This window comes from Euprymna scolopes, chromosome 10, assembly GCF_053919585.1.
Source record: "Euprymna scolopes isolate OS-2025 chromosome 10, ASM5391958v1, whole genome shotgun sequence".
NCBI lineage: Eukaryota > Metazoa > Mollusca > Cephalopoda > Sepiida > Sepiolidae > Euprymna > Euprymna scolopes.
In genome coordinates, this window is record NC_136491.1 from 135,854,491 (window position 1) to 135,868,726 (window position 14,236).

At 31.5% G+C, this 14,236-nt stretch overlaps 1 protein-coding gene across 2 annotated transcripts in view; it reads right to left on the minus strand.

Moving 5' to 3' along the window:
- LOC145286288 (uncharacterized) overlaps positions 1-14,236 on the minus strand; it is a 60,285-nt gene that overhangs the window by 32,377 nt on the left and 13,672 nt on the right. For both annotated transcript variants that reach the window (XM_080135148.1, XM_080135147.1), the window contains exons 2-4: positions 13,805-13,907; positions 8,141-8,214; positions 4,446-4,506 (exon numbers count right to left, since the gene is read on the minus strand). In XM_080135148.1, the coding sequence (XP_079991274.1) occupies positions 4,446-4,506; positions 8,141-8,214; positions 13,805-13,895 (226 nt within the window). In that variant the 5' untranslated portion in view covers positions 13,896-13,907. The remainder of the gene's footprint in view (positions 1-4,445; positions 4,507-8,140; positions 8,215-13,804; positions 13,908-14,236) is intronic.

A 14,236-nucleotide genomic window follows, 5' to 3' on the forward strand; every position in this document is an offset into this window, starting at 1 on the left:
TTCAAATGAGATAGGGAGAGTCTGAGTCTGGGTGTCAGAGAGAGCAGATTAAAAAAAAAAAGTCTGTTTCTGGATCCAGAGAGAATGGATTAGATAAAATTCTCAGGGAAAGGGGGAGGGGGTGACAAGAAGAAGCAAATGCCGGCTAAGATCATAGCAAAATAGGCCCCACCCCTGTAAGGTAGCAAGAAACGATGACACACCTTCGGCCATATTAAATTTATTGTGGCTGAATAAAATCCAGTTGTCCAAAAAATAATAGACGCTTGTGTTTGTTACTATGTGTTGAGAAAGCTTTTGTTTTCAGATGTAATGAGTAGTGGGACACAAGCCACTCAAGGACTCGGCCAAGACGTACGAGAACAAGATTTTCACTTTTATGAACCCCCAGAATTGTTGATGCGTCGTAATTGTGAACATTTATGCAATACAACATGACAAGCACTAAAAATGTTTATATTACCAGGGCTTTACGTTGCAAGTGAAACGGTCACATTTGCGAGTGATTTTTCCAAGTGTCGACTAGAAACGTTTATCTTTTGGTGATTGTGTTTTTTTTTTTTTCAACAACAATCTTCCAAAGCTCATTACTTAATGAAAAATTTCTTTTCAAACTTTTTTTTTAAAAAAACGAGCAAAGTCAAATAATTTAAGCAATAAAAGTTTAATAAAACAATATACTCTATTTTTTTAAACAAAGGTCTTTTAAAAGCATCTGAAGAAATTCGAATGTTATAAACATTCAAATTTTTCAACATAAAATTCGGTGAATATTTAGAATTACACTTATTTAACAATAGAGAAAAATCTTTATAATATATGTACTCATAATGGAACAAAGGTGTCATATTCCAAAAATCATGTGGGCTTGGCTCGTAACTTTTCTATTTGATTGATAAACAAAATTATTTAGTTGTCAAAGGTCAACTAAAGATAAATTCGTCTGTAGAGCACTGATTACTTACATATTTTAGTGTTACATGTCAAGATTATATGGAAATGCGTATCTATCCAGGGGATGGGGATCACCCCCGTTCATTAAAAGTAGTTTCACCATAAATTTCTACTAAAATCCACCGGTTCATAAAGTTTTGTCACTCAGTAAAAAATGAAAAACAAACAACAAAAAGAAAACAGTGCAAGCAAAGCCCAACCATGAAAAAAAAAGAATATTTATAATGGAAAGAAATATTGTAAACTAAAAAACATGCAAATCAATTGAGTAGTTTTATTAAAAAAGAGAAAATCAAACTTTATGGTTAACCTACCAGCAATAATTTATCGAAGCAATTTTTACAAGACAAAGGAGATAATTTCAAATTATTACCATGGGGAGAGAGGAGGGCTTTGGAAAAATTCAAATATGCTTAAAAATAATCAGCAAATACAAATTGAACACATTTGAGTTGACAGTGGTGTCTTTTACTTCCAGTTGAATTATAAACAAGCAATACACTATTGGAGGAGATTTTGTTTTTAATGAAAAAAAAAATATTCTATTAACAAAATGTTTTGTTTTGTAATCTTTGGAGATTTATAAAAGAAAATAAATTTAAAACTTATTTTTAATTAAAACTGTTCTGCGAAGGCAAGAATGAATATTGTTTCATTTTTCGTTTTGTAAGTAACACTTTTTATTTACTAGCTTTTTCATGAAGGTCGTTTTTGTGGAGTTATCTCCCATTGTTTTTTCTTAAATTGTTTTCAAGACAGCCATTCTTAGGTTACTCATAAAATTTTCGGGTTTGTATTACTGTACACATAGATTCGAAAAAGTTGTCAAAAAACAAATATAGAACAAACAACAAAAAACAAACAACCGAATATATGTCAACTTATGTCACGGTAACATATATTGAGCGAATTTCTAACAGTATTTTGTCTAGTTTATTATTTATAATACCTTTTCCCAAACGTACCCTCTCCGAGAGAGAGTCGGCTGCCATTTTGAATTTTCCAATACATCGGTAAACACTGCATGTTTTTCGAGCTGAATAAACATGTTACACTGAATAAAAACACAAAAAATATATCCAGTTAGGTAGAAAAGTAACTTATCTTTCCTTTGATAACATTTATTTGTTCTATATTTGTTTTTTGACAACTTTTTCGAATCTATGTGTACAGTAATACAAACCCAAATTTTCTTTTCCTATTTAAAATCTAGCATAACCATGTCCCAACATTGCCCGGGAAAATATGTTAAGTGACTAAATTGTAATACTACTACTACTACTATTACTACAAATGATATTAATCATAATAGTAAATAAATTTAAAACTTATTGTTAATTAAAACTGTTCTGTGAAGGCAAGAATGAATATTTTTTCGTAAATAACATTCTTTTTATTTACTTGCTTTTCCATGAAGGCAGTTACAGAAGGCTTTTTTTTTTGTTGTTTTTTTTTTTAATGTAAGGAGAAAAACATTTACAAAAAAAAAAATGCACCTTTATCTTAACAGAATAGTTTTGGTAAAAAAAATTTAGTTCTTGTCCAGAATTCTTACCATATTAAAAAACAAAAATAAAGAAAAATCCGTATGATGTAAATATACCCATTACTAAACGAAAATATCATATTCCAAAAATCATATAAATTAATCAAGCAGTTTTATTTTTATAAAGAAAATCATTTTTAAGCAATTAATGGGAATTCATGGGCATTACAATATAAATCTTGCTAGTTTGAATTATTGTTGGGTTATCTCCCATTGTTTTTTCTTAGACTGTTTTCAAGACAACTGCTCTTCGGTTATTCATAAAATCCTATTTTCTTATTTAAAAGCTAGCCTACCCATGTCCTAACGTTGTCTAGGAAATTAGATTAAGTGACAAAATTGTAATACTTCTACTGTTATTATAAATTATGTTAATAATGATAGCAGTATGGAGAACAAAAATAATACAAATAATGACAATATTACTGATAATAATACTCATAATGATACTAATAGAACTAACCATAGCAATAACGTAGTACCATTAAGTAAAAAAAGAAACAAAATATACTAAATAGAATGGCAATAAATGAAACAACAACAATACCATAAATAACAGTAAGACAATAATAAATATAATATAAATAAAAATAATAATCATTGGAATAGTGTCAGCATTGGTGATAGTTTGCTGGGCTTCATCAGTTTTTTGGGGGGTGAGGATGAGGGTGGGGGGTTTGATACAGTTACAATTTTACATTTTTTTATTTACTATTAATCAATGTCCCATCAACGAAATGTTGCATCCCTCTGCCTTTTCTACAAGTATTTTAGTGGTGAATGCTCTGACGAACTGCAATCACTTGTGCCCCCACGACGTGAGCACCCTCGACAAACCCGACAGGCTGCTAAATCCCACCTCCACACTGTAGAGATCCCTAGACGTAAAAGATCTTTTTACTCCAATAGTTTCTTCCCCAGAACCGCTAGACTCTGGAATTCCATTCCAGGTCCCTGCTTCCCCAACAGTACTGACGTGCAGAAGTTCAAGTGTAACGTGAACAGACATCTTGCTGCCAAAATCCCTACATAGTACCCAAGTAGTTGTTGCCCCTGATAGCAGCCCCCTACACCAAAGTGGCAATTTGCCTTGTTTGGGGTGAAAATGTAATAAAAAAAAAAAAAAAAAAATTGTCTTCATAAATTAATTACATTTTACAAACAGTGTTCATGATTAATCATTACTGTATGGTAGCCTCATTGCAAACACATGCTGTGATATTTACCAGGCTCCAGTCCTTTTCCCATCGTCGCAATGTTTCATCTCTGCTTGTTATTCATGTACATCAATGAAATGTGCTCCAACGAACTTGCTGCACTTGTGCCCCCTTAACATAAATACATCACTACAAGCAGCAAAATCCCGCCCTTTCACTGTCCCTAGACACTGGAGAGATTTCTACTCTAAATAGTTTCTCTTCTTCAACTTTGGAATAACTTTGTTTGTCCAATTATACCAACATGCAGAAATTTAAATATAAAAAGCAGAGGGAATGTCTCTTAGGTTTGAGTGTGATTAACCTCTAGGATATTCGAAAATATAATGTTGCTTTATTTTAATTGCTTCTGTTTTTTTTTTTAAACCCATTAACAACATAACTTTATTTTAATAATGTACGTATTTTCAATTTTCCCTTTTTAAATCTTTTGATACAGCTTTGAGAAAGCGAGGATGAAACCGGTCAGCTGACTCCCCCCCCCTTTTTTTTTTCTTCTTCAGACTTTTTTTTTTTTTTTTTTTTAACATGTTTTAGGTATTTTACTTTTAATCATGAATAATAAAAAATCTTCCCTTCATGATTGCTATTTTTAATTTTGTACCTCCCCAAAGAATCATGGAAATATATATATATATATATATATATATATATATATATATATATATATATGTGTGTGTGGTTAAAAAATTACAAGGTTTAAAAAAACAAAAACAAAGTAGGTTTACCTTCATCTTGAATATCTTTATTAAAACTGCTAATTTCTTTTGCTAAAACATCCAATGTATACTGTCAGAAAAAATAAACAATTCAATGTATTACTGCCAGAAAAATAAAATAATTGGTGCTTATTCAGAATTGCACTTATGGCAATAAACAAAAATTAAGAAAAACCTTTATCGTACACCTACTTGTCATGGAATGAAGATGATATATTAAAAAAAAACAAAAGAAAAAACACAAAAATTGTTCAAGTAATTTTTTTATATAAGAAAATCAAGTTTACGATTTTTAGCGATAACTTATTTTCGCAGCCATTTTCTTTTGGAGGAAAGGAATCATTGATTAATTTGACCATTTACAATTGCCTTAATTAACTTATTATGTTTTAAAATTATATAGACTGACCCTTATTTTTTATGGGGCGTATTTATTTATTTATTTTTATTATTAAATATTATTTTATGTGCATAAAAGTATACCTATGGACATACATGTTACTGGTGCTCTTAAAAAAAATGCTGAGGTAGCAGAAAAAAATAATGTTTCGAAGTTGTTAATATCGCAAAAAAATAAATAAATAAATGAACAACAAATCTTAAATTTATAAGTAATAAAAAAATTGTGTATTAAAGTGGTGATTGACTGTGGTACACTCGTACAGTATCAGAATGCGGATACTGGTACCATGAGTTCAATCCTAACCTAACGACAGCTAAGAACCAGAAACATGCATGCCCATAGATATACTTTTATGCATGTAAAATAATATTTGATAATAAAAATAAATATATATATATATAGTGGAAATGGTAATTAATAAAAACTGAAGAAAGTGCTCAATACTGTTGTAGAGCAAGTATGCGTTTTATTTTTTATTACCGTATTTTTCTGTTAAGTTACATTATTGTTTCAGCTACTCAGCCGTTTTTTTGGTCGTCTGTAGCTTCCTCAGACTTTTACAGTAAAAGCTTCCTCAGACTTTTACAGTAAAAGTCTGAGGAAGCTACAAACGGCCAAAAAAACGGCTGAGTAGCTGAAACAATAATGTAACTTAACAGAAAAATACGGTAATAAAAAATAAAACGTATATATATATATATATATATATATATATATATATATAAAAAATTTTAGTCATTCAATGAATTTAAAAATTTATGACGTGAAATGTTTGAATTTCACAGCAAAAGATTTTTATTATTCTATGTAAGACAAAGAATACATTTGAAATATTATAATTCCTTATCCTATAGGATTTCGATGTCTACCATCTCTTCAGAGGAGAAAATATTAACAAATAGTTATAATGGTTTACACCTTATTTGCTAAAGTCAGTGAGACATGGAAAATCACAATTAAAAGTTGTTTAAGTATTTAAATGTCATAGAGTAAGGAAGGGAAGTTAATGAAAAGGATATAACAATTCACATCCAAATTGCATGGTATGGATGTGAATTTTTAAATTCATTGATTGGCTAAAATTTTATTTATTTGCTCTATCTTGTATTTCGAGCAATTCTTATTTAGGTGGGTTAGTACTTATAGAGTATTACTGTCAATATTTTATGAGACTTATAATCACAGGTTTCCATACCAATTGATTGTTAGATAATTTTATTCTGAAGTATATATATATATATATATATATATATATATATATATATAGTCATCCACATACAGTACAGTTTCGCTGTTTCACAGCTCATCAGTGCGGATACACAGGCAACTGCCTCAAGCCAGGATCGACACCCAACCGCCCAAATGACAGTCACGGCTTCTCACTATTGTGCTATACAACTGCTGCTGTGTGGGTAATGAATTAACAATGTTCTGACATATATATATATATATATATATATATATATATATTTTAGTGATGGGACGATTCCAATATTTTCCCCAATTCAGAAAGATTATCGATTCCGGGCTAAATACCCAATTCCAATACAATTACAGATTCTGATTCTTGTTAAGTATCTAAATATTTAACAATATTTATTATTTCATAACTTACTACACACTATATATATGAAAGAGAGAGAGAGAGAGGAGATGACGAGGATATTATTTTAAGGATCATAGTTCTGACTTCTAACTAAATGCTATGGTGATAAGAAACTCAGTTAATACAAAATATTTAACTACGGAACTCAAATTATTGCATCATTTTTTTTTTTTCAATATAAAAAAGATTCCTTTTTTTTGTTTAGTTTTTTCACACTCATTATTGAAGAAGTGTGTAGAATTAAAAGACAAGAGTCTCATTCGAACATTCATAAAACAACTTTATTAATTATCTTCGTTTATATGCTTGCACTGAGAAAGGATTTGTGATGGTTAGTATTAGAGAGAGTTTATGTGTAGGGACAGTCCTCTAGGAAGTTGTACCATATTAAAGTCCGTGTGTGGTGGTAGCCATGTTGGCGTGTTTATCTTCTTGCCGACCCAGGGCCAAAGGGCCCAGGTAAAATGGTGCCCCAACAGAGAAGCATGTTGTTAGTCCAGGTAAAAAAGAAGGAGAAAATGCTGCGGGTTTAAACTTTTATACACTCAGTCACATGATCAGCTTGCCTGAGCGATGATCTCTGATTGGGCAAACCAGAAAGGAAGTTGACCACTGCAACTAATAAGCAATGATATTATAAAACAAAGATATTCAAAATCTTATGCTGTGAGTATTTGCTTTTGCTGCTAAGTGTTTATTTTCTGCTAATTCTGGTTCCATTAAGAAATTTAATCAAAGTAAAAATGAATATACTCGTAATGTGTTTAGTATATACATATTTTCCTATTTTATTAATCTAAACGAATTAGGAGTGATGAAAATTCAAGAAACTTCTGCCATTAATAGCAAAGAATTAAATGAATGCAGTGGCATTCACCCTAAGCGAGTTGAACTAACTTCCTCTGAAGGAAGAAGTTTCTAGGGAGCACCAAATTCACAAATAATCCCCAGTCGAATGTATATCCCAGTCAAGGGAGATGATGATATTAGGTTTATTCAGTTCTTAGCGGGAGGTGTTGACGTCTTCCTACATACAGTGCCTGGTGTTTCCAAATGGTCACCCATCTAGTACTGATCAGGTTTAGCATGGCTTAACTTCAATGATCTGATGAGAAACAGTATGTCAACATGATTATTAGCATTATCCACTGTCAACTAAGCGAAAAGAAAAAAATCTATCAAACCTGGGTACTGGCTAGTGTGATAGTTTATGGAAGTGAAACCTGGTCAGTGAGAGTTGAGGATATACGCTGCATGGATACAAATGACATGGAAATAATACAGTGGCTGTATAATGTGAGTTTTGAAAACAAGTTTAGTTTTGATGACCTCAAAGAAAGATGAACAGAATAAGGAAATAGGTGCAGAATGGGAGACTTTGGTGGTATGGTCACATTGAAAGAATGGGTGAGAGTTGTTGGATCAGCAGATTGTTCATAGTGAAAAGCTAAGGAAAACATGGGAGGGGAGTGATAAAACTGAACGAGAGAAAAAGAGAGATAAATAAAGATCTGGTCAAATTCAGGTTACTTTAGAAGTTAATTTCTTAAAGCCATCCAACACATGCCAACATGTCAAACAGATATTCAACTGGATATGACAATTAAACTATATTTTAAAAAAATAAATAAATGTGTGAAATTTAAATGTAAGAAATAGAAAATATTGAGATCGATAAAAATAAGCGCAACAAACCGTGACACATTTCTTTGTAAGTTCAGCCAATCGTAATTCTGCCGGAAGTGTCGCATCGATATCTTGCGATAGGGCTAAAATGAAAATTCATAGATTAAAAAGAAGAAATATTATTTTCAAAAATAGCAGATTTCAAACAATTGATGAACAGAAAATTTCTAAAATTAATTTAAAGATTGTGCATGAGATAGGAAAACAAATTACAATTTAACAATCTGTCAGTAAGATCCCAAAGTTTAACAACCTGTCAGCCGGATTGCAGAGTTTTAACAACCTGTGTGTTGGATTACAGGGTTTTAAAAACCTGTGTGTCAGATTGCTGAGTTTAACAACCAGTGGATCACCAAGTTTGCAACTTTGAAAATATTATTTCATAAGGTTGATTCGAAAATTACAGAAATAATGTTTTCAAAGATGTGACTAAACTCCTGTTTAAAATCTGTGCCAGTCACAAAAACATCGCTTCAGATTGACAACAACTATCTACAACACTGAAGTCTCATTTTTCTTTCCCTGAGGGATTGACCTCTCGTGAAAAATTAAAAAGTTAACAAAAAATAAAACAACAGTTTACTTTGAAAAAGGTGTCTACACTGAAAGTTTCAGAAGAAAAAAAAATGATTTTAATCATTTAATAAAATATTTCATAACAATTTTTGTTTTCTAATATTTTCAAATTAACTTTACGAAATTATGTTTTTAAACTCTTTGTTTTAGTTTTTGTTTATAATCATAAAGTAATTTGCTGGCTGTCCAAAATTTCCCTTATATTAAAAAACAAGAACAGAGAAACATCTTTATGATGCACATACCGATGACGGAACTAAAAGATCATATTCCAAAAATCATGTAAATTGATTAAGTAGATTTTTTTTTGTATAAAGAAAATCATTTTTAAACGATTTTAAACAATTAATGAGAAATCGTAGGCATTACAAGACTGATCTTGCAAGTTTCAATTGAGTTATCTTTCCTTGTATCTTTATGATTGTGACGTGAGAGTCCCTTTTCGCTTACTCATAAAATTTGATCTTAGTAAAAAAATGAAATTACTTATCAATATATGTGATTTTTGGAATATGATATTTTCGATCAGTCACAGCTTTGTACATCATACAGATTTTTTGTTTGTTTTTGTTTTCTATATAATAAGGAATTCTAGACAAAAAGCAACAAAAAAGCTCTCTTCTAACTAGGTAGTATTTATTCAACAAAGATGATAATAATTCAAAACAAGCCGAGTGTGCGTGATCCCCCTCTTGGTGCTGTATGTGAGATGACGTCAGAATAAAAAAGTGAAGAAATGATGAATGTGAGAAGTGTGAAGGGCCAAAGTTGCCTTCACATTTTGGCCAAGTTTTATGAAAATCTAATGGATGGATCAAACGCTATGGAGCAAAAAGTGTCATTTTTGGCCATTTTGGGGCATTTTTGTCCTCTTTTGAGCCCCTGGGGACACCAAATCCCAGTGTAAATGGATGACGGTGCAGTTTCAGGCCTTAACACATGTATATTTGAGTTGACTACCATAAAAAACAACTATATAGTCAGACATATCTAGTTTTTGTTGAGAAATATTAAAAAAGAGCCACAAAAAGGGGCGCTTTGAGCACTAAATGTTACCGAGGACGTGAACCAGAATTTTGCCAGGGTCACCCATACTGGATTTATATTAAGAACAATGGACTCCACATTTTGGCCAAGTTTCAAAAGAATCTAATGGATGGATCAAAAGTTATGGAGAAAAACATGTTATTTTTAGCCATTTGGGGGCATTTTTTACCTTTATTTCTTTGAATCGTGTTGTGGTGGCCATCTTGGATTTCCTGGTTGCCATCTTGGATTTTTCAAGGTGGAGTGATGACAAATGATAATGTCCATCAGAATAATATTTTGTATGATGATAAAGCCTTACCGCTCATTTTTTTAAACTGTTTTTTATAATGCTTCTACTTAAAGCCGTTAAAATGAACATTATGCTAATTAGTATGTTTAATGTATTTGAAAACGTATTTCTGATCTATACAAAATTTCCTTTTAGCCATATTTTGTTAATAATTTCTTTAAATTATGTCATTTTTTTTTTTTTTTTTTTTTTTTTTTACACAGTGATCACCACTTATCAAGGCCCGGAAGCCACTCAGGGATAAGGGTTATTGCAAGTACATCACGTTAGTGAGGAGATTTTATGAAGTGTTTAATTAGGGGGGCGGTTCATGACAGCCATTTTGGATTTCTTGGTCGCCATCTTGGATTTTTCATGATGTTATAATGGCAAATGATAATGTCCATCAGAATAATACTTCCTATGATAATAAAGCCTTACTTACCATTTTTCTTAGCTATTTTATGATCTTTCTTCTGAAAACTGTTAAAATGAAACTGGAATATGCTAATTAGTATGTTAATTAGTCAGTAAATTACCAAGTGAGATGATCATAAATAACACCAACTGAACCTTCATGGCATTATGATAATATGTTCAAAATTTCATCATAATATCTTAGAAAGATCTGAAAATACAGCTTTTTAAGGATAGGTTAGTCGGTAAATTATGCAAATTTCCTTTCATTTTCAGTCACAAGCTTACATGCATTTGAATAGGACTAACTTAAGGCAAAATCTCCAGTGAATCACACATTTTTTTGATACTTTGAATGGTCATAACTCCAGTTCTAATGGGCCAGTTTTAAAAAACTAAAGATATTATTTCTTTGTTTTTTATGCTCTTTTCAATAATGCTCAATTTGAGTTTATTCGATCTGAAGAAAAAAATGGTGCGGTATTGCTATTTAAAATAAATAAAATTGTAAATGTGATTTTGAGTAAAATAAAAAAAAAAAAAAACGTGCTACAATAATTTTTTTATTAAATTGTGAAGTGAAAGTACAGAAGCCTTGTCCATAGCAATAATAACAATACTAAAATTACCTCCATAAACAAAACTAACGATAAAGCCCAGTCTGCAGAAACACCAGTTAATATTGTTAATTTTTAGTATATAACTACACTAGCAAAGATACCCATAGTTTGTGCGGGACTTTGCCATACACTCGAGTACCCGCGTTGCGGCACACTTGCAGTAAGCAGATGTTGCAAGAGCCACGCCAAATATAACCTTAACCTTTAACTTTGACCTTGAAAAATGGTGTGCACCATCCCTAGGTCAGATTTGGTCATGATCAGTCCAGTGGTGTGGGCTGTACGAGAATATATATATACATAGGCTATAACCTTAACCTTAAAAAATGGTGTACATTATCCCCATGAAGGGGACCATCATTATGCCAGGTTTGGTCATGATCGGTCTAGTTGTGTGGGCTGTAGGAGAGTTGTACACATATACACACACACAAACGCTACTACTTGAAAAGTATGAATCTTGGTATATGTAGATATGATTTTCAAGTTTAAATCAATGTTTACACAACAAAAAAAAATTTCATTTGAATAATTGTTGGTGGGATGGGGTAAAAATACCTTAGTTTAATTCCTTTGCATTGTTTACGTTAGGTTTTTATAAAATTGATACGTAAAAGTACCTTTAAAATAAATAAAACTGTAAAATTCCACGTATAACTTTTATAATAAATAAAACTGTTTTACTTTTAGTAGTAGTAGTACTAATAATAATCATAAAAAAATAATAGTCATAAGAGTAGTAATCGATGTAGGATCTATGTATGGATGCCAAGAAGCAATACAGAATCTTGTTTTAACGTTGGATATAATGAAGCATATTTAAAGAGAAAAAAGTAAGTTTCCGCTGTTTAGGGCATCCATAACTATGAATGGCACAAAGCATAAAAAAAAGAAAAATCAAGCAGTGTGTAAATGTGTTGTGTTTTCGATGAGTAAATTAAATGATTTATGTAAATTATGATTTTATATTGGAAAAAAGTAAATAAAAAGAAAAGTTAGAACACAATATGCAAGAAGAATTTTTTGTTGGGTTAAACGCATGCTAAATCGACACAGCAAATGCTTTTTTTTCATATTCGGAAATTTGAACTCTTAATCTGAAAAGCAACTTTTCTAATGCTATTGTGCATTTCAAAGTGATGATTGCCAGCTATTCTGTCATTCTATTAAACTAAGAATGAAAACAATGTCTTTTATTTCAAGTTTTTAGTCAAACATGTATAAAATGACTTTTTCTTTTTGTGGCATATGACTATCAAAACAGATGCAGTGATTTTGGGTTCCATGGGGGGGACTAAATGTAATGCGGATGAAATATTTGCTACTACCTATGTGGCATTAGGTATTTGAGAGAGCAAGTCAGAAAAGATAAATTTTAAAACACACTGCAGTATTTGCTGGAAATGGTGAGTGTGAAAGGCTTGTATAAGAAATGGCTCGTTATTTTCCTATAGTGTTAAAAACAATACAGGTAAAATCGACTTCTTTTTATGAAGTACAGAGAAAAGAAATATATATATATATATATATATATATATATATATAATGAAATAAGAATTACAATTAAGTTTACCAAGATCATCCAAAACAGCAAACTTAATTTGTGTTTCCTTTTTGAAAATTAAATGTTTTTAACTCTTCTTAAAGTGTTTTTAACATGTTTTATTAATTATTTGTTCTATCAGGGGCAACAGCTATTGGGGTAATATGTAGGGAGTTGGGCAGCAAGATGTCGGTTCACGTTACACTTGAACTTCTGCATGTCAGTACAGTTGGGGAAGCAGGGAACTGGACTGGAATTCCAGAGTCTAGCGGTTCTGGGGAAGAAACTACTGGAGTAGAAAGCTCTTTTACATCTAGGGATCTCTACTGTGTGGGCGTGGGATTTAGCTGCTTGTCGGGTTTGTTGAGGGTGTTTACGTCAAGGGGCATAAGTGCTCGTAGTTCATCAAAGCATTCACGATTAAAAGTACTTGTAGAACAGGCAGAGGGATGCAACATTTCATCGATGGAACAGAGACTGAAGCTTAGATGACAGTTCAGGACCTATCAGATTGCCGACTCTCTTTTGAACCTTGTCTAGGAGCGAGAGACTAGTAGCAGATGCACCAGCCCAAATATAACAACAATACTCCATACATGGGCGAATGGTGGCCTTATAGAGGTACAGGATACTTTCGGGTGTTAGTAGTTTTTCGCAGCGGTCCTAGCAATGCTTTCAATGTAATTGTTCCAACTCATGTTTCCTGTGAACGTTAGGCCAAGGAGTTTAAAAGATGTACTTTCAGATAAAGAGTCATTGGCCATTGCTATTGGTGGTAGAGAATATAGAGATATATGGTAATAAAATTTAGTAATAATAGTGATGTTTGCATCTAGTGTTTTATTCCTATGCAATCATCAGTGTAGGAAGTGATAATTACTGTTGGTCTGAAGATGGATCCCTAACTATTTAATTAGCTAAGAAGACATTATATTTTATGAGTTAATAACTAGGAAAGATGTCCAAAACATAAAAAAGAATGAAGTTTCAGAATCTGTCAATAAATTTTTATGTTTCTGAATTTTTGAGATGAGGAGTGATAACTTGTATTATTCAGACTACGGTTCTCAACTTGTACATTATTCTCATAACGTTTCAACATTGTCGCATTTTGTTTTTTAAAAAAATCCAAATGATACACACACACAAAAAAAAAAAAAAAAAAAAAAAAAAAAAAAGAAAGAAATATGGTTACTTACCAACTTTTGAAATGTGAGTAAACAATGATCTGCCAGGCGTGAAGGACGACCTCCGACAAGACTTCTTTTTGGCAGAACAGCCTTCCTCCATTTTGAAAGATTACTAAAAAGAAAAAAAAAAAAAATCAAGGAGGTTCATTCAACCTGCACGTTCAATGCTGAAAAGGATATTTCAAGCAGAACTGACTGATCAAATGTCTAAGAGATGCATGTATGTACTTATTTTTATTCACAACTAAGCTGGTTTCACTCGTTCTCTCTCTCTTGAAACTATTATTACTTATTTTCTTTTACTCTTGTTCAACCCCAACAATGCATAGTGTCACTTGCACAGAAATGACTACTATTTGGGATCATGTTTACAGAGAAACTATACGAGCAGTAAGATGTCTGTTCACATTACATTTAAACTTCTGTATATTAGTCAGGAAA